The sequence below is a fragment of the Malurus melanocephalus genome, unplaced genomic scaffold (assembly GCF_030028575.1).
Source record: "Malurus melanocephalus ecotype Western Australia unplaced genomic scaffold, MMel_1.1 scaffold_2, whole genome shotgun sequence".
NCBI lineage: Eukaryota > Metazoa > Chordata > Aves > Passeriformes > Maluridae > Malurus > Malurus melanocephalus.
The window spans coordinates 1388591-1407963 of NW_026623234.1; the positions used below are offsets into that span (position 1 = coordinate 1388591).

Below are 19373 nucleotides of genomic sequence, written 5' to 3' on the forward strand. Positions count from 1 at the left end.
TCAGCTCCAGTCAAACTGAAGTTTAATAAACCCTTGGCCTCTGTAGGTCCCCTCCAGCCTCTGCAGCAAACAGTTCTGCTCTGCCTCCATCTGGCTCTGGCTCTGCGTCCACCACCGGTGTTTGCCACGAGCAGCCAAAACTGCTGCAGCCTCTGATGGAGAGTGTTGAAACTCTCCCTCATTTCTCCTCAGCTCTGAAATATAAATGCAGCTTAGGACACCTCTGGAACTTTAGGCTCTACATCCTTCATATCAGASAAGAGAGAAGGTGTATGGGATGGTATATTGGCTTTGGGAGCCAGGATAATCAAAGTCTTTAGAATGATTCCAATAGCTGATACAAGCCACTGTGCTTGATAAAACATGAGAAACACTGCTTGCTTCATGGTTTAAGTGCAATGCTTTCCTCACCAAAAAAAAAAAAAAGGAAGAAAACAACTTATGTGTTGTTCAATAATCCCCTTTTAATAAAGTTTTGCCAACTTATCAAGGAGTAAAAATGATACTGCATGATCTGGCTAATTATTCTCATGAGACATTTGTGCAAGAGCCCAAACACATGGTTYGCAAAAGAAAGGGGTGAAAATGATTTCTAGAAGCAGTGAGGCTAAGGTTTATTGATAATGAGGCACTAAGAGGAAATGGGATGAATGTGCCTAAGATTCCTCTAGAAAATGAACAACAAATAGTATTCACAATCAGCAATTTACATTTTTAATTTTGAGCTGAGAATAGCAAGATTCACAGATTCACAGATTATTTGGAATTGGAAGGGACCCACAAGGATCATTGAGTCCAAGTCTAGAGGGAGTGGCCCATATGGGGATTGAACCCAAAGTGCAGGTCAAATGACAGTTATTAGGGAAAAAAATCAATTAGTAGTACTGAGCAAGGAAAACATCCACAAAAGTGTGCTCTTACTTGAGAAAGGGGAGTCATGAATTGCTCAAAGGGTAAACTGTGCTTGTCAAGTAATTCAGAGTGCTGTGCACTCCAAGGTCAAAGACAGGAATTTCATTTCACTTGAGAACTACTTCACCTTGCAACACATTTAATTGTCACCAGGGGAAAAAAATATTAAATAAAAAAAAAAAAAAACAAAACCCAAAAACAACTGAACAAACCAGAAGTAGGTTTGCATGAGCCAAGAGCATTTGACCTTTACTTTCTACTCCACCTCTGTGTTTCACTTCTTTTTCCAGACGGTTGGTGCCTGGAGAGCCACATTCCCACAGTGTCTGCCCATCCTGCACATGCTCTCCAGCTGCTTGACCCTGATGGCCAAAGCTACCAGAGTCCAGCCACTCACTGTACTCGGTGGTGACCAAACCAGGCCAAGATGTGCATCTCTGACCATCACCTGCACCACTAAAATTCCTTTACAAAGCTGCTTTGGGACCAATTTTTTCTAGTGAGAAAAAATTGTTTGCCCCTGTTGCTGTTGTGGCTGCAGATGGTTACAGTGTGTGGTGTCCCTGCCAGCTGGAACGGCTCCTGGCTGCGTGGCACCACAGTTAAACACAGTGCCAGGACCAAACGTGTCTGCTGGACCCAAGAGGATGAGCAGAGAGAGCACTGTCTGAGKGGCTTTTGTGCCATTCCTCTTACTTTTTTTTTTTTCCTAAATACTTTTTGCTTTCTGGATCTCCGGATTACATGCACTAGAYCCCTCTCTGTGGTGAGCAGTTCTCCATTTTCTCATCATTATCCAGCGTGTGAAGGTGATCATTATTTACTGTATGGTATCCACACCCTATAGAGCAGTGTCCTCTGGGCTTCCCAGAGCACTCACTGAAAGATCACACAGAGATGCTTGAGTCACAATGAGTGTGGTGAGGTGAGCCCAACCTCGTGTTGTATGGATGGAAAACTGAGACAGGGCCACCAGGCACACAACAGACACTCCATGTAAACCTGGGTTTTAAAGAGTTCTCAGCACTATCTAATATTTTAGCAGCCTGGAGGAGAAGGTCCTGTTGGCCTCAGAGATGCCTGTCAGGTGCCCTGAATCGTGCAATACCTTTGTGACTTGGCCGAGTAGTTTTAAGCCCTCATTCAATGCAATGCACTCCTCAGTCTTCAGAACAAGTTTCTGTCATATCAAAATTCCTTACCCTTATCCCAGCCTTTGCTTCCCTTTTTTACCTGGATCCAGGCAAGTCTGGGCCAGCTACTGGGGTAAATGGCCACTGCAATGAGAGTAAGTTCACACCTGSCTGGAAACACTCCCAGAACATGAGAAATCTGCAGTGTCTTTAGGTGTGAAAATCAAAGGTGTCAGTACTGAGACAGTCCAAACCACAAGTCCCTATGGCTGGTTGTTGGATAATATTTCAGAGGAAAGGCACAAAGCATATTTCCTACCCAAAGCCCAGCTCCACTGTAAATCTGATTATCTTGCTCCACAGCACAGTGCAGCAGAATTTATGAAAAAAAGTCATCATCAGATTTTTTCCTGACATGGAGAAAACAAAAATGTGCTTAGTTTTAGTTACATTCTTGGAAACAGCTTAATTGATTCAGAAGAACTTAAAAAAAAAAAAAAAAGTATTATGAAAACAGCCAGAGGCAAACAACTGCTGTGGGAGCTTTTAGACAAGATTGTTAAGTTTTGATTAAATTAGAAGAAACTGGATGCAGGATTGTGGGATGAAGTGTCAGGCAGTAGACACAAACAACAGTGACTCTGGTAACACATTTTCCTAACAGAAAACAAAAGAATCATGACTCTTGGAAGGAGAAGAACTCCTGGAGCACCACTGGTTCTCAGCCGAACTGCATGATTATGTAAAAGATAATGACCATGAAAATCAGCCTAAATTAAAAACTGTATCCCCATCAGCTGAGTTCATGCCCACTTTTGTGTTTGCTTCCAGTTAACATTCCAGGACGGGATCATATTGACATGACTGACTGCAAATGTCAAGTAAGCATTAGCAAACATTTACAGAAATCATCTCTAGGAACTTGTGAAAAGGAATATTTGTCCCAGAAACCTGCTCCTGCCAGAGGTGCTCATCCAATCAGGAAAAAAAGACTCATCATTTGTATCCACCATGTCCCTACCTTACTCTCACCACCACGGATGCCCTCTCAGATCCCTGCTCCCTGCACCAGCTCACACACACACACAATCTGCTGACTGAAGATTATTCACAAACATCGTCCCAACAACAATCCTGTGCCCCAGACAGATCTCGAAAAATCATACCTTGCTCACAATTTGCAAATATAACACACCTCATCTCATCTTTCCTGCTCCCTGTCAATCAAAATACTTCCTTAGGCGAGCCCTTGATTTGGGAGATACCTGATCTCCACATGTGTGGCTGTGTCCTGACGTGGACCACAGCTCAGAATGTCCCTGCCTAGAGACATCATGCAGAGCTTCAGTGCTTAAAAGCTGCCTTTTCTAGCAGGGTGGGAAGCAGCAGGAGCTCTTAAAAGCAGATGGAAGGGGTGACTGATGGCAGGATGGCCTAGAGAGGAGAATAAAATACAAAATCAGGAGACATGGCTGGAATCAATACACATGGGAAGCACCRGTCGGAAAGGTTTGTGCTGTGTCAGAGCTTCCTAGAGGAAAGTAAGCAAAACTCCTTTCCACCAGCTGTCCTCCTGTGCTCTTCAGAAATAAGGCTGTCTGCAAGGCTCAGGAAAGAATGAAATTTGGGAAGAATAGACAAACACTTTGGTTTCCAATGTCAGAGGGCTCCTGGAATTAGCAGGGCCACTGGGTACCAGCTGGCCTCCTGTTCCCCAAAGCATTTCCAGCTCCTGGGCTCAGAGCACTTGCAGGGGAAGATGCTGGGGGCTGCAGTGGGTTGCTTTCTCCTCCCTTCTCATCTCAGACTGGGCTTCCCACACTGCCTTCTCAGATTTACTGTCTCACAGTACATTTGGGTCAGGGTTTTTCAGACTTCGTGAGAGGCGAGCATGCCTGTTTGGGAATGTGCGATTTCTTCTGCAATTCATTTTGTTTATAGGGCTCTCAGGAGAAAATATACAGTCGGATGTAAATAATGGGACTCCAGATTCCAAAACTCCTTCAGTGAAAACAGTTATGGGTATGTGGCTTCCAAGAAGCCAGGGTTTTAGAGCCAAGGATTTAGTGCTAGAGGAAACTCTCCATCCCAAAGAAAGGACCACAGCCCTGGGCTGTATCTGCTGGTGGTGAGACTTGCTTGGAATCAGAGACCCTCTGAGTATTTACTGCTTCTGTCCTGTGTTTTCCACAGCAAAGATACAGCTTCCTGAATTCACTTAAAYCTCATTGTTCTTCCCACTGACACCTCCTGCAGCTGATGAAGCTGAGGTTTATAAACAGGGATAGCACAGCTGCCACACAGTCCAATTTGCTTCAAACTGCAGTACACAACAGACTAAATAACAWGGGTGTTTGTAACTTCATCAAGAACATGATCTGACAGAAACAGAAAAYAAAACATTGCTTCATGTCCTATCARCTGATGGATTGTGATGTYTGGACCCTACAGTAAGAAGTTCCATAGATTACTGGCAGCCAGGGACAGTCTGGAAGTCAGTGTGCCATCTCTTTGTCTAATGGTTTTTGCCTCAGGAGAAAGCTGGGCCGGGAGAGCTGAAGGCTGAGGAGCAGAACTGCCTGCCTGGAAAAGGGGGGGTCTGGCTTAACATCCCTTTGTGCAGGACACAGCAGGGCGAGGAGCAGGTCACCTCAACCGTGGTGCTACACTGCTGTCACTGCCATGCTGCCAGGTCCCCTGCTTTCCACTGCCACCTGGGSCAGGATGCTCTGGGATGTGCTTTGGGCAGCTTTCAGTGCCCATGCTCACACTGCTGTGTTGGCACTTCTGGCACAGAATTCAACAGAAGGAAACTGCTTTGCTCTCCACAGTCAGGGGTCCCTGCAAAAGCACGCCCTGCTCAGCCTCCTTCCAGAGAGCCCAGACCCACCTCATGCCAGGCACACAGGAGGAAGTGTTGGAAAAAGCCATGTAGCTGTTTATATACTCATGTGGCATTTGCCTATCGGGACATTTTCACAGAGCTTGGATTGACTTTGCTCCCACTGGGATGCCACCACAGGCTTTCAGCTGCTGCTCCCTTTTCTTTTGAACTCCTKGGAAGGAGTTCTCGGCAAAGTTTTTGGTTTTAATGAAATCTGTGGGCTAAATGAGGCCATTCCCTATTTTTCCCCAGYGGGGAACTAATTTCTACCAGACTCAACATCCTTAGCTGTATTCTTGGCTTCAGGACCCACTCAGCCTCACAACTTCTCCTTGGTCAGGACCCACTGGCCTCTTACATGTTAATGCATGCATGTGGTCACTGCTCCACTGTGATTTATCTGCTGCAGGCTCCTATTATCTCCATCTCCACAGGAGGTGAAATCAGCCAGGTCTCCACACATGCCTACATCAGAGAATATTCACATTGCCTGAGGCAATTCTCACATCAGATTTCCTCTAGAAAAACCTAGGCTGTTGCACTTGATTTTTGCAGAGTCCAGATTTATGAACTTCTCATTAGGACTTGTTTCCTGGCTAATGTCTGAAAAGGAGAACTGGGTTCAGACAGTGCTTTCCTTGTACACTGAAASCCATGAAACCCAACAGAACAAAGGGCTGGATCAGTCCTTGTCCTTTTGTCACTCTCCTGTAAAGTGGGGACAGATTGAGCTGCCCACTCGTGGGGTTTTGGTGCCAAGGYGCACTGTGGTGTCTCAGGTGCTGACATGGGGCAGGCACCAAGGCTTTGAGGAGCAGCACAGCAGGACCAGCCAGTGTAAATGGAGGGATCTCAGGCCAGGTGGATGCAGTTGGCCCARTGTCTCCTCTCAGCACCAGCCAAGCTGCCCCTCCCTACCATCTTTAGGATGTGGATACCACCTATTGCCTTCAGCATCTGACAAACCTGCTGGGATACTTCAGCAACAAAGCCTCTGCCTTGTTGCATGCTCTTTGTGTCTTGGTCCCCAAATATGGTGAAAAATTCATCCCTTAGAAGCTTGGTTGCTATCACAGCCACTTGGTTCCTTTTTGGGTAAACTTCAGGTCATTTTCTAARGAAATCCATAGCTACCAACAAATATTGTCTGGCAGATTCTGTCTCAGGCAAAGGCCCAACAACATCAACAGCAAYGAATTGCAGTAAGGTCCTCAGGAGACATTGCTCAGTAGGGTTTCTCCCCATCTTTGGGGGCCTACTTTAGATGTACAATGCATGCAAGAAATGCATCACACTTCTTTGTCGTAATTTTCCATCATCTGTCTGCATTTTCCTCAAAACYGTTTCTCTCATGGCTTGACTAAAGATTTTACAACATCAAGACTTCATAGCAAAGCATCAGAATCYCTTTTTGAGTATTTTGGTGATAATGAGCTCTCACGAGTGCTTGTCACACATTGTGTTATTTTCCCATCTCCTGTACAACATTTCATCTTTAAATTCTAAGCTTTCCCATCCTGACCAGGGAGCTTTTGCCTTGCTAGTCTGAAAAGGGTCAAAAGGCAGACAAGGTTKCCAAGTAGGGTTGTTCTTTTCTTCAATCACACCTTGTTTGACACCAGCAGGCTTTTTGAGGAACACTCCCTCTTAGTTCCATGAACTCTGCTCTTGMAAACTTACATCTATGGATGAAACGGGAGAGTTTTCATTCCTGCASACTGTGGAAGAAAGGAGGCAAAAAAGGATGCAGGGTCAGTTTTTTCTTGCTGTCCTGCTGAGGGAGGTATCTGCCCAAAAAAAAAGTCCTTTGAACAAGGCACTGGCAGAACTAGTCTGTGGTGACTATGGTCTTGTGTCAGCGCTGTTCCGACCCCACAGGCACCCCCAGCTGTGTTCAATGGAAACTGCTTCAGCCCTGAAAATGCCTGGCTGCTCTCCTTTCACTGGCAGGGTAACTTTCTCTTCTCACAAGGAGCATGTGGAGCTTTTGTAGTCCTGGCGAGTCTGTGGCTGAGCCTCCAGGAGCAGGATCAGTGCCCTGCCAGGCCAGACAGGCTGACAGCTCCRTGCTCCCTTCCCTGACTTTGGGGAAGAGCTGCTTCTTTACTCCTGGCTGAGGGTGCCTCTCTTTGGCARTTCACCTTGCTCTCAGCTCAGTTTAGATTGGCAGCCTGGAGCTCATGGCAGCCTGTTTGTAAAGCACCATGGGTTCCTGTTAGAGGGCTCTCTGCACACCAGGATGCCACAGGGACTGGCTGCCTATGGAATATCTGCAGTCTGGGTCTCTAAAGGTGGGGCTGCTGTACACAGGGGATGGGAGACCCACACTTCGGTATTTTGTGGACCTGCGCTAACATGAAAACCATTTTCACCTCCAGATTTTCACTGTGGAAACCAAAATGAGCCTAGCGAGACACATCCCAAGATATTATCTGCTCATGGTAAGACACAAGCACCCTCCGGTTAATGCATTACACAGCAAAGCTCTTGCTGGCCTTCTTTTCTGCCCGGGACAACAGATGAGGTCTGAAATCTGTCTGAAAGCTCAAAGAGACAGATCAGGGCCTGCCCACAGAGGCAGGCTCCACAAATATATTGCCCAAACCTCTTTCTTTCATATGAGCCATGCTTTTGAATGAGAACACGGCAGGCTGAAAGCCCTGGTGCTGACTGACCAGGTCTCAGTGATGTGTGTTCTCAGTGTTTGTTCATCTCCCACCTTGGCTACACTGAGCAATTTCCTGGATCCCAGCAGCCCCGTATCCTGCATGCGTTTTTTGCCAACAAGAATATTTTCCTCAGCCCCTGCCTTCCCTCAGACCCACACAAGGTCAAGGGCTGTATTTTGGACTTTCCTATCATCTCCTCTCTGGTTTCAATGACCAGCTGCAGTACCTGAATGGGCACCTGTGATACCTGTAAATTGCACAGCTGATAAAACCCTGTCTTGCTACTTGGCTGTTCCCATTGCCCACCCTCTGAGGTGTGCTGCTGACAAATGGAGAGAAATAGGTTTTTCAACCAARAACTCCAATTTTTACCACCAAAGCCAAGGAAAAGGGGATTTCCAGGACAACCAGCCACAAAGCCAAACTAATAAACAGCTACAAGGGAAGAGCAGGATTCTCTGGACATCAACTTAATATCCAAACCAGGGCACAAATAAAGCCCTGTTATAGCTTCAACTCTAACATAAAACCAACATCACCCAACTTTGCGTGTGCAGCTRCAGGTCTTCCTGTTGCCTGAGCTGAGTTTGGGCCTTTCAGTAGGTTTTTATGAGACTCTGTCCTGACCAGCCATGTATTTTAACAACCCTCACTATGGCTATTTCCCCGCCCCAACAGAACTTCAGTTAACTGAGATGCTGCACTYGTTTGATGTTGCAGCCAATACCCCATTGCTTTTTATCCTTCATAAGTCCCTTTTTTAAATAGCTTTAAATGGTACTAACTGGATGGAAATATTCTTTTATATAGCACAGGACCTCATACCTATATAAAGCAACCAGCTTCCCTCTCTTCCAGCAGCAGCTTTCTGTTCAAGTGCTGAAATGCAATATTAAGCTCTGCCATAAATCCCACAGCTTTGTGGAGTSTTTCTGGCCTTCTGCACAATCTGCCTAACTGTCTAGCAATTGGTCCATTGGCTATTTATCTTGGAAGTCCTCACTGGAGATGTGAGGAACACAAAATATCTGCAGGTCGTCTGCCAGCTGAGGTAGGTTCTTCTTCCTCTTGCCTTCTAGCATTTGGCTGTGTCCTGTCTAGCTCAGAGTGGTATCTGGCTCCAATCTGCTTATGAAGCTTCAGACCAAATCTTGATAAGCCAGGTTATGTCTGTAGCCATGCTTCTCAGCTCTCAGCTTGCTCTCAGGGTTCTTGCCACAGCTGTGCTCCTGACTCTACTCCAGGAAGAGGTCTGGGCATGCACCATCCCAGGGATGGCTGGAAAAGAACTGCATGGTGCTCCAAAAGGTCTCACAGCCCCTCAAACTGGAGACCAGCACCGTGGTCTAGGCTCTAGTGCTGACCCTTGTCCCACCATTTGTCCTCAGACCAAGCCCTGGGACCAAGCCCTGCAGAACAAGGCTCTGCCCAGTTCCTCTTTCCAGCCGGCTCTGCAGTAGGAATGGACATGTATCAGCCTCCCAAGCAGTATTTCTTGAGTGGCATCCCTGGGGCTGGAAAAGCCAGATGCTGTAGGCTTGTGCACACTGGAAAGGGCCAGTGATCTCATGGGTGATCCATCTCCCACTGGGACACCYGACAGCCTGACACCAGCTCCATGCCCAGCAGGCTGGCAGCCCATTGAGACTTTGGTGTAACTTTTTTAATGCTTTTCTTTTCTTTCAGAAACCTTGCTATGGCACAGGTCTTATATTAAGTTTTGGGCTGAGCAATATTTTTGTTTCTTTTGTTTTGTAAAACAACTTCTAGCCTGTGTCACACACATTCCTGAACTCCTCGCAGAGTCATGGTCTTGCAGATGGGCCTTCAGATCTCTCTGGGCACTGTGTCAGAACAGAGTCATTCTCTGACTGGTTTTGACCCTTTCTGGGACAATTCTCGATACTGCACTCTTTCCATGTGCATACTGTACAACTTTGGTTTGTTTTGATTTGATTCTGGTGTGAATTTCTTTCACTTCCCGCTGCTCTTAAATAGATTAGTTATCTGCAAGCACTTTTGTTATCTGATCTCTCTTGCATCAAAATAATGAATAAAGTTCCCCATTTCCCTTTTAGAGAACTCCATCCGACCCAAAACCGATGTCACAGCTCCCCAGAGAAGCAGTCAGTCATATCCAAAGTCTCAAAGGGACTGCTTCTGCTACAGGAAGGAACCAATGAGACACAAAATATTTCTTTTAGACAGCAGTGGTTGTGCACAGAGCCCAGATAGAGAACAACAGCAATCTGATATTGAGACCTTACAAGTTTATTTTATTTCCCCCAGACACCAGTCTGCCCAAAACATTTGTTCTGTTCCTCAGTTTCCTCATTCCCTATTGATAGCGCTTCTCTGATGAGCCCTGATGCTGTTTACTCCCTGCCCTTTGGTTTTGTAGGGCTTTCAGGCTACTGCTGAATAAAGGCAGCTGTTACCTTCAAAAACCCCACAGAGTTGGCACTGAGGCTCAGCGTGCAGCACGGTGAGTAAACCAGCTTACCTTTCAGGCTCCACCACCAGCTTACCCACTGCCTTACAGCTAATGAACACTGTTCTTGCTAATAAAGAATATATTTAGAAATAATACTGATTCACCCATCTGTTTCCAGTAAGCAGATTAAATGTGAAAATATAAWCTGCATTTTCATTTAAAAAAAATTATCAGATACAAATAGACTTAAATAGACATTTAGTGTTGAGTTGGGTAATGCAATGGTCTTCAATCAGTGCAGGTGAGAGACCATGGCTCATGGCACACCAGTTTGTCATGACTAAATCCTGCTGGGACCTGAAGACAGCAACTACTAAACATTGAATCACAGCTATTCTCRAGTGAGATATAAAGAATTTGATGCTGGTGGGTTCATCCTTAGATAGTTCATAAAATCAGTTGCAGACCATTCCATAATAGTGCTGAGCCTGTCACTGCTTTTTGCCCGTCCAACACATCTCCTCTTCTTCTTTCCCTGCCTCTTCTCATTAATCTCTGTTCCTTCCTCACTCCATCCTTTTCCCCTATTTTTCACTGATCTCTCTTTTTGACCAAAAAATTACCTTAAAAGCATTAAGGTGATCACAACTGGTCTTTCTCATTGTGTCTACTTATGTGACAGTCAAAATATGAAGATGATTTGCAAGCATGAATGAAAAATGTGGCCAAACAGATTCACCGGTATGTATAATAACATTATACACCTGAACTTACACAGAAAATAAAGAGAAGGCCATTTATTTAATACATGTAAGTAGCTTYCCTCCTTTACTTATGAACTTTCCTTTACCAGTTGAGGCTGCTGAGACACACATAACTATAATAAATTGCTACATGTTAATAGCATGAAATATTCTCAACTGTCTCTTAGAAAATGTTTGTCAAGTCACAGGAGTCCTATATTGGCTGCATTACTATTCAGGCTTCTCCTAATCGAGGAGTATCTCTCTTTTCCTTTTAAAAATCTATCTACATAAAGATATTAGACCTGTGCTTTCCAACCTGATTAACAACTGAGATGGGAGGGGGATTTTTTCTGATGTGTAGGAGGAATACCTCGGAAACATATGACTTTTGGGGCAGGGATTGCTCAGCATTTTCTGAAAAGCACAGCTCATAACTCGTGGTGGCCGATATAGGTTGCCTACGCTGATGAATTGTTCTTAAAAGATTAGACCATTAACGTGGATTGGCAGGTCGAGCCTATTTTACACACTGAGGAACCTGAGCATGTGGGGACACACCGATTGCTTACAGCTTCCTGCGCAGCATAAAGACATGACTGACAGGAAACCTGAGTTAAAGCCCCTACGAAATCACACACGGCACCTCTACGCTGTGTGTTTCTGACTCCAGCAGTGGCTCCTTCTCTAGCCAGCTGAGTGCCTCCTTCGGCTGGAGCCACGGCCCTGCAAAGGTCACACTGATGCCACTGAGTGGCCACAGCTTCACCTTGCACAAGACACTCGGCTGTTACAAGTGTCAATTTGTTTTTCCAGCTGTAAAATGAGAAGAAAAGCCTAATACTGCCCCAAGACACATCACACTTTTTACCTGAGAACTGCTACAGCTACAAAAATGCCCTGAACAAATAACAAAGCATCTTAAAGACTCCAGGGAACAAAACTGGCTAAAGGGCCAGGAACTAGGGTGACCGAATGGACCGGTCTGGAGATGTCCTTTACAGCAGAACGTCTTTGGCTCTGAGCCTCTCAGACACCACCTCACTCTTACAAGGGAAACTCATCATGTCTTTGAACGCAGGACTTGGAAAATGAATAAATCTTCAAGATCTGAGGGACTGAATTCTGCACATGAGCTCCCCTTAAACCGTGGGTGCATTTCACTTGGGAGGTTAGAAACCACAGCCAAAGAAATCTCTTTTGATTCACAACTTGTTTTGAGCAGTCACCCATAAAGCAGCCGGTGAATCACTCCAGCCAGTTAGTCATGCAACCACACTGAATGTACACTCAAAAGGCTGCACAAAATAAACAGCCTGCAGCTCCAGATAACACACACACAGCTCATTTGCGCTATCTGGCATCAGCATATATTGTTAATAGGACTCCTACACCAAACCCTTAGGAAAAATCGCTCTCAAATAAGCATCTCCAAATCTCTCTCTCCATCAGTATTTTTCTCGTYTGCTTCACTCTGTGTTGCTTTCAAAACAATTAAGACTAGTAAAAGTTTTAAGACTCTTTCACTCTCTTTCCGCACCTTCTTGTCGCTGGTAACGTCCTGCTGGGTTTACAGGCGTGAGCTGCTGAAGTGTAGGGCTAAAGCAGAGTTAATTCCAATCGGCAGCGGACAAGTCGAAAATAAACAGCTCTAGTGCGAAAAGAAATCTTCCTGCAAGGAGGGAGCGGCAGGGATACAGGGGGAGGGAGTCTCCCGCTCCTTTGACATATGAGTGTTATAAACAGCTCGGGTCAGGAATCCTATAAAAGCCTCCAGCCAGATCTACCGTCCAATTCAAGAGAAGTGCAAAACACCTTCTGGAAAGAGCCGCGAATAAACCTTCCTGCGCGGCCCTAGGGGTAAGGAACGTGAGCCCTACCTTCGCGTCTGGCTCCCTGAGGAAATCCCGCAGGTTTCCGCGGAGGAGATCCCGCACCTCCAAGTGTCTGTTCAAACAGAGGCTTAGCCAAACTCCTGGCGAGAGCTCCCTCCCCTCCCTGGGAGGGTGCCGGAACCCTTGAATGGCAGATCTGGTGGCCCTATTGTGGAAAAGAGAGGGCTATTGCCAGGGCGGCGTCAGCAGCACGCCGGGAGCCGGCGGCCGAGCCTSGCCGGGCAGCCGGTCCCACATCAGCGGGAGGGAAGGGCCGGCTCTGCCGCCCCGCTCCCCGAAGCTCACCTCGCCTCCCCGCCCTCCTGGCTCCGCTTGCCGCCTCCTGCTCCCTGATGCCAGCTTGGATCGCGCCCCCCCTTGTCCCCTTTCCCCGCTTCCCCACTCGCGAGTGCCTCCCGCTCGCTTGTCCCCTTTATAGCCCTTTGTTGCCCCCCGCGGGGATCGGGGCAGCAGCATTCCCCACCCCGGCGGAGAGAGGTGCGGGGGCAGCCCGAGCACCCCGCCTGYCTCCCCGCCTGCGCTCTGAGCCCCGGCGAAGGATCCGGGCAGGAGTCAGGAGCCGAGATCAAAGCCGCGGGGAGAGGGAAGGGAGGCAGGACCGAATGGCCGCCGCAGCTCGGGACACCCCTCCCAAAGCCCTCAGCACCCCGGGCCCGCGGCGGGCGAGGGACAGGCACCGCCATCCCCCTCCTGACAGAGCGGTTCCTGCGGAGATCCTCYGCGGGACGGCCCGGACCCCCGTGCSGGAACACGGCATCGCCCGGGCTGGGGGAGCCCTGCAGGAGTGCCGAGGGGAGCGCACGGCTCCCGCTGCCCCGTTCCGCTGCGGGCGAGGGGCTGCGGTGGAAGCCAGGGGAAGGAAGGGGCAGAAGCCGCCGGCCCTCCCCGGCTCACGGCGAACTCCGCGGAGCCCTTGAACATCGGCGGGGACTGTGCGCGGCGCCGCGGGGAGCACCGAGCGCCTGGCAGAGAGCGGTCTCTCGCGGGAGGCGGAGAGGGACCGCCAGCGAGCTCGTTCCTGCCGTGCCTGCAGCTTACATTACATCAGGGAAGSAGGAGGAGGAGAAGTCCATTAAAAGTGTCAATTTAAAAAGCGCGCAGCGAGCCTCCGATTCCTACAGCAGTGGCTTTCTGTACTTTAATAATAACGCACTTACGGCTGCGATTTTCATTTGCTCGCTAAATAAAAGAAATGGTCGTTATTTGCATAACGCGGTACTTAAAGAATTTCCTCTGTCAGAGAAAGCCGTTTCCTTTCTCCTGTTATCTTTGAGCAAATATCCCCATCACATTCGCCTTCTCTCCCCAAAGGACTTTATTTCAGCCGGTATTTCTAGACAGCAATATACGTATAGACTTCTGTGTGTATAGAGGTATGTGAATGCATATGTTTTAAGAAATACAACTTACTTMAGCTCCACGCAGTAGAAATAGCAAGTCAGATTACTACAGCACATAAATCATTCGAAAGCTTTTTCCCCTCCTAAGCCAAGATACATAACCTGTTCTGAGGACTAGATGATCTTGAAGGTCTCTTCTGACCTTGATGATTCTATGATTCCATGACTTTTACCTAAAAACTCGGCTTCAACCGCCCGTGCGAATATCCCGTACCCCTATTCCTGGTGGGGAAGGCGGAGGAGCAGTGCGAGGCTGCCGKCCCGCCGCAAGCACGGACAGCAGGCTCCGGGCTGGAGGAGCCCTGCCGGGCACCGCCTGGGGCCAGGCCGGCAGCCACCACTGCGAGGGGACCGCGGGGAGCCCGGCCGAGCGCCAGGGCCGGCCGGTGCCAATGTCCCTGCCAGAAGGCGGGCTGGAAGCGTTCCGACGATTGCCGTCCGTGTCCTAAGCGTATTTACGGCCGCAGCTCTCCCTGGCCTATATTTATCCGTACAATGCAGTGGAAGGTCTTAGATCTAGAAATAGAAGCCGAGAGCAATAGATGGCAGGCTCGGGCTTTTTATAACTCAAAAAGATTTGTTTATTAAAGAAATAAAATAAAATGAAACAACTAAAAAAGGAGGGGACACCCTGTCCCTCCGGCACGCAGTGTGTGTCGTGCCCGCAGTGCCCCGCCGGCCAGGCCTCCGCTCCAACCCTCGGCCGCTCCGGGCCGGGCGACGGGCCCGCCACAGGGATGAGCGCAGGGAAAGCCGGCCGCCCGAGGAGAGCCTGCTTGCTGGTTGGCCTCGGCTTGCCTTTTGCTGGGTTGGGGTTTTTTCCCCCTCTTCTTTTGGGGTTTTGTTGTTTTTTAAATTGAGGGGTTTACAGTTACGGCGCCCCGCCACGCCAGCATCCTGCTCAGACCCTGACAAGGGAGGACGCGGGAAGCTCCCGCCGCGCCCCTTCACCTCTGCGGTACCAGCACCGCAGCTGCAGCGGGGTCTCGGCGGGAGGCAGTGGGACAGCCGCCTGTCCCCSGCTCCCCGAGCACACCCCTCCGGTATCTCCCCTCACCCGCTTTGAGCCCCGTGTGCGCGCTGGCTGCCCGTGTGCCCGCTGCAGAGCGAGGACGGCTTTCTCTTCCCCCGCGCTCAGCCACGCCGAGGGCATTTACCCCGACTCGGAGGTCTCCCCGTCCCTTCAGCCCGTCGCGGGGCTCCCGGGACACAACTCCTGGGAGCGGCGCGGTGGTCTCGCGGTTTAGGAAAAGGCGGAGAGGCGCCTACGGATGTTGCAGTCGCTCCGTGAAACCCGGATCTGTCTGTTATTAGCGAGTCTCTCTCTTCAACCATTAAGCACCATTATTATCACTRTTGCTATTAATTATCCTTGCCGAACCATGTGTCTCTCATTACAGCCCACCGTCCCCAGCCACATCACAAGGGGCTCACAAGGAGCGYGGTCTGGGCCGGGCCCGGCCACCCGCCGCCGCCGCGGGGCTCCCACTGAAGGAGAACCCCGAGCCCCTCTTGAAAATAAACCAGGGGAACCCCGGTGTTAGGAGGGCAATAAACTCGTGTGGTTCTACCGAGGGGYTGCAATGTGTCATCACAGGCTATGCCGGCGCCCTGGGCTTTGCGACCTAAGAAAACAAGAGAGCCGGTTAACAAGAGAGAGGATGTCGGGGCGGCCGGGAAGGCACGGGGGGCTCCCCTGCGATCCCATTCCGGGAGGAAACGGGGACCGGTTTCCTCCCGCACGGGCCGCAACCTCTCGGGGTTCCCCGGTGCCACCGCGTCCTTTCCTCTGGCTGGCCCCAGAAGGCCTCCTCGGATGCGGAGCGGGCCTGAAGCTGGTGCGGGTTGTTCGGCCWCGGGAAAAGGGCAGAGGAAGAGAGGGAGCATAGGAGGGGGTCAAAGCCCCAGTTCTGGCCAGAAAAAAAACGCGAAAGCAGCCCTCCCTCCAAGAGAGCCCTCATGCCGCTCCGTGGCCCGGTGAGGAGATACCGCGGGAGGGTGGTTGTGMCACAGGGTACGAGAAGGACCCGTGCGGGTCGGGGCAGGAGCCCGTCGAAGGGCGCAGCGKAGCTGGGTTATGCCTGCCGTTCCCGGGCACGTCTGGATGGAGAGGACTTAATGTCCTTTATCCGTGAAGGGGGTCACCTGTGTGTAGGGAAACTGGGGCTGTGGACCTGGATCCTGCAAAGAGGGGGCGAGGGACGGCACCTGGCACGCCGGGGTTTGGGAGTCGGGCGAAGGAAAGGCGCCCTTGTAATCCAGAAACAGGGGAAAAGGGTAAGTAAAGAGAGCAAAGTGTGCTCAAATGACGGCGAGAGCCTAGAAATGGGATTACTGGCCTGATCAGGACCTCTTCCACCTTCCCTGTGTCCCCACTCTGTAGTCGCTTCCCTTCTTATGATCTSCCTGGACACGCTGTCCTACAGCTATCCCGGCCTTTGGGACTGACGCATCGGGGATGGGACCCCGTCAGCGGCGACGCGCTGAATCTAGGCCGGGGCAGCCCCTCTGCCCACACAGAGATCACCGGGAGGGAAAGGAAGAGCTTACATTTCCACTTTCTCTTCTCGAGAAAGCTGATTAGGGGGGTTTATTTGTTTCGTTGTCGAATTTTTCTGTTTGTTTGTTTTTACKGGGGGTCGTTTGTTTATTTGTTTTGTTTTTCCCTTGCTGCCCCGATACAGCGGAAACCTCCCGAAGAAGCCTTTTAAAGCCACGCTCGGAAGCGCCATGAGAAGCGCCCCCGTTCCCGGCTGTGCTGTCGAGCGCCAGCGCGAGGGAGTGTCTTAATTGCCGCTAATGACCCGCGCAGGGGATGCGAGGGGGTTATCTGCAGCCGGGCAGAAATCAATTAGGGGAGTGGCAATTAGGGGAGAAAGTGAGAGGCAGGAGAGGCCGTTACCGCGAAAAGTGGTGATTTCGGTGAAATTTTCCAGTAATTCTCTCTGTGGAAAATGGTCCCCGCGGAGTGCACATTGCACAGCCTTGCTCTCCGCTGTTTCTGTCCCTTTTTCGGCGGAGTTCCCCTCACCGCTCAAGAGCTAACGCTTTGCGGGAGCGCATCGCATTCCGAAATTACGATTAAGATCCCCGCGAAGAGGGACACGGGGGAAGGGCGGCTTCCCGCGGGCATCGCGGGCTCCGGACGCGACCGGCAGTGAAGATACTCGCGGGGCACGGCGGCCCCCGCTGCGGCGAGAGGGGGCTGCGCGCCGGAGCCGGGCAAGGTCTCCTTGACCCCAGTAGGGCTTGTCCTGCCAGGCGGCCACCCCCCACGTCCCCGGGAGGCCCTTTCCAGGCCCAGGAGTCTCTCTCCGGTTTCACCTCCACTTTATTTCCCCGCCGCACGCCAGGGACTCACCGTAACAGGAGACCTGCAGGGCTCCGTTGTGGCCGCTGCTCTCTTGCAGCTTGATGTTGCTGTCCGGGGGGGTTTTGCAGGGGCCTCGCTGCATGTAGAGGTGCGGCGGCTGCTGCTGCGGAGGGTATTTGTTAAAGGAGGCCGTAGCCCCGGCAGAGCCGGGAGCCTGCACGCTGCCATCCAGGGACTGACATTCCTGCTGGCTGTAGCGGCTCCGGCACTTAGTGCTGCTGTCACCAAAGCCTTGTCCTTTGCTGGCCAGGAAAGTAGGGCTGAACTTGTCACTTGCTTGAAATGCCCTAAAAGGCGAGGAGCCTTCTGTGTCCTGGGAGGCTGCGTTGTAGTAGGAATCCATGGCAGCCGGATCACAATAAGAAACACAAGTATCAGCATTCATTCCTAAAATTAAAAGGCCCGAGTGTCCTTAATGCGCTTGGAGGGGCACCAGGAACCACTCTTTCCCTCTCCCTCTCGCATAGACACACACTCACAGCTGGGCCGGGGAGCTCTAAGAGGATTCAGATGTTCGTGAAAGCTGACCAGATCTCCAAACCCCCTTAAGTTCTCGCACAGTAAAAGGGGTCTTTTTCTTTCCCTCCCTCCCTTTCTCATACGCTTGCCCTCCGTGTCTCCCTCCAAACTACACTCTAAAGAGGCTCTTCTCTGCACTTTCCCCCCCACCACATAGGGAAAAAAAGAAAAAAAAGAAGAGAGAGAGGGAGACCTCTCCCCCAATTAATATGTAGATGATGACAGTGGAGGGGAGGGGGCCCAGGAAGGGGTGTGTGTGAGTGTGTGTATGTATGGGGGAGTGTGGAAGCAGAGGGAGGGTGGAGGTCATATCTTTTGCGTTAAAAAAAAAAAAAAMAMAAAAAAAAMMAAACMAAAAAAACCCCCCAAAATCGCACCAAAAAAAMMCAAACCAGCGCCGAWAGTTTCTATGATTAAAACCCAGAAAATCAAGCAGATGACATAAACGCCACGAACGGATGAGAGCGGGATCCGCGCCGGCAGAAGCGCCGGGGACGATTTAATGGTCGTGACACGCTCCGTTCACTCCGGCTCCCTCCGCTGCTCACTGCCCCAACTGTGGGGGCCCTCGCCTCTGCGACCCCCTCCTCTCTATTAAAGGCAGTACGGATTTTCTCCGCAGCTATCTGCCTCTAAGTCTCCCCCCTCCCGTTAACCCCTTCAGGGCCGAAAGCTCTCCCAGAGCTCCGGTGAGCCGTTTCTCTACCGTGACACGGCGGTGCCGCGATCGCCCCGCGCAGAGCCAGGCGAGCTCTCCGTCGGGTCTCGCGGCACGTTTATGATGGTCATTATTTATTTACCTCTAAAAACGTGCTCTCTCCAGGTGTAAAACTACTGGATCCAAACGGGAGGGCAGCGGGGACGGAGTTTAACCAAGCACACAGAATAGGACCAAACTTCTGGGGTTGCCAGAGGTGACTTGCAAAGGGACAGAGGCTGGCAGGAGTCCTTTTTGGTTTGAGGGGTCAATTACAACCCAGAAAGAGCTTAAAAATAAATCAATACTCACCTTTCGTCCTCTTCCCTCCCCCCCCCATTCAACCTGATTCCCCTCCTCCCCCGGTTAACTCCTGCTACCCCTTTCTTACTCTTACCCTGCCTTCCTCCCGTCCCCACATCTGGTTTCTATTGCTCACTTACCTTGAAGTTTTCGGTAATAAAGATATTACGCAAACTAAACCCACAGTTCTTTGGAAGAAAAGAAAAAGAAAAAGAAAAGAAAAAATGAAAAGAAAAGAAAAAATGAAAAGAAAAGAAAAGAAAAGAAAAGAAAAGAAAAGAAAAGAAAAGAAAAGAAAAGAAAAGAAAAGAAAAGAAAAGAAAAGAAAAAAAGAAAAGAAAAGAAAAGAAAAGAAAAGAAAAGAAAAGAAAAGAAAAGAAAAGAAAAGAAAAGAAAAGAAAAGAAAAGAAA

The 19373-nt window shown here is 49.8% G+C and overlaps 1 protein-coding gene across 3 annotated transcripts in view; it reads right to left on the reverse strand.

The window, feature by feature from the left end:
* The window catches only part of ALX4 (ALX homeobox 4), a 40598-nt gene extending 21625 nt beyond the window's left edge, over window positions 1-18973 (reverse strand). Inside the window, exons 1-2 of one of the 3 annotated variants that reach the window (XM_057364248.1) lie at window positions 18763-18973; window positions 17432-17830 (exon numbers count right to left, since the gene is read on the reverse strand). In XM_057364248.1, coding sequence (XP_057220231.1) covers window positions 17432-17828 — 397 coding nt within the window. In that variant the 5' untranslated portion in view covers window positions 17829-17830; window positions 18763-18973. Of the gene's footprint in view, window positions 1-12655; window positions 12816-12955; window positions 13505-17431; window positions 17831-18762 lie in introns of those variants that run through there. The other 2 variants (XM_057364266.1, XM_057364257.1) reach the window with 2 other exon arrangements.
* Between the last annotated feature and the right edge of the window lie 400 nt (window positions 18974-19373).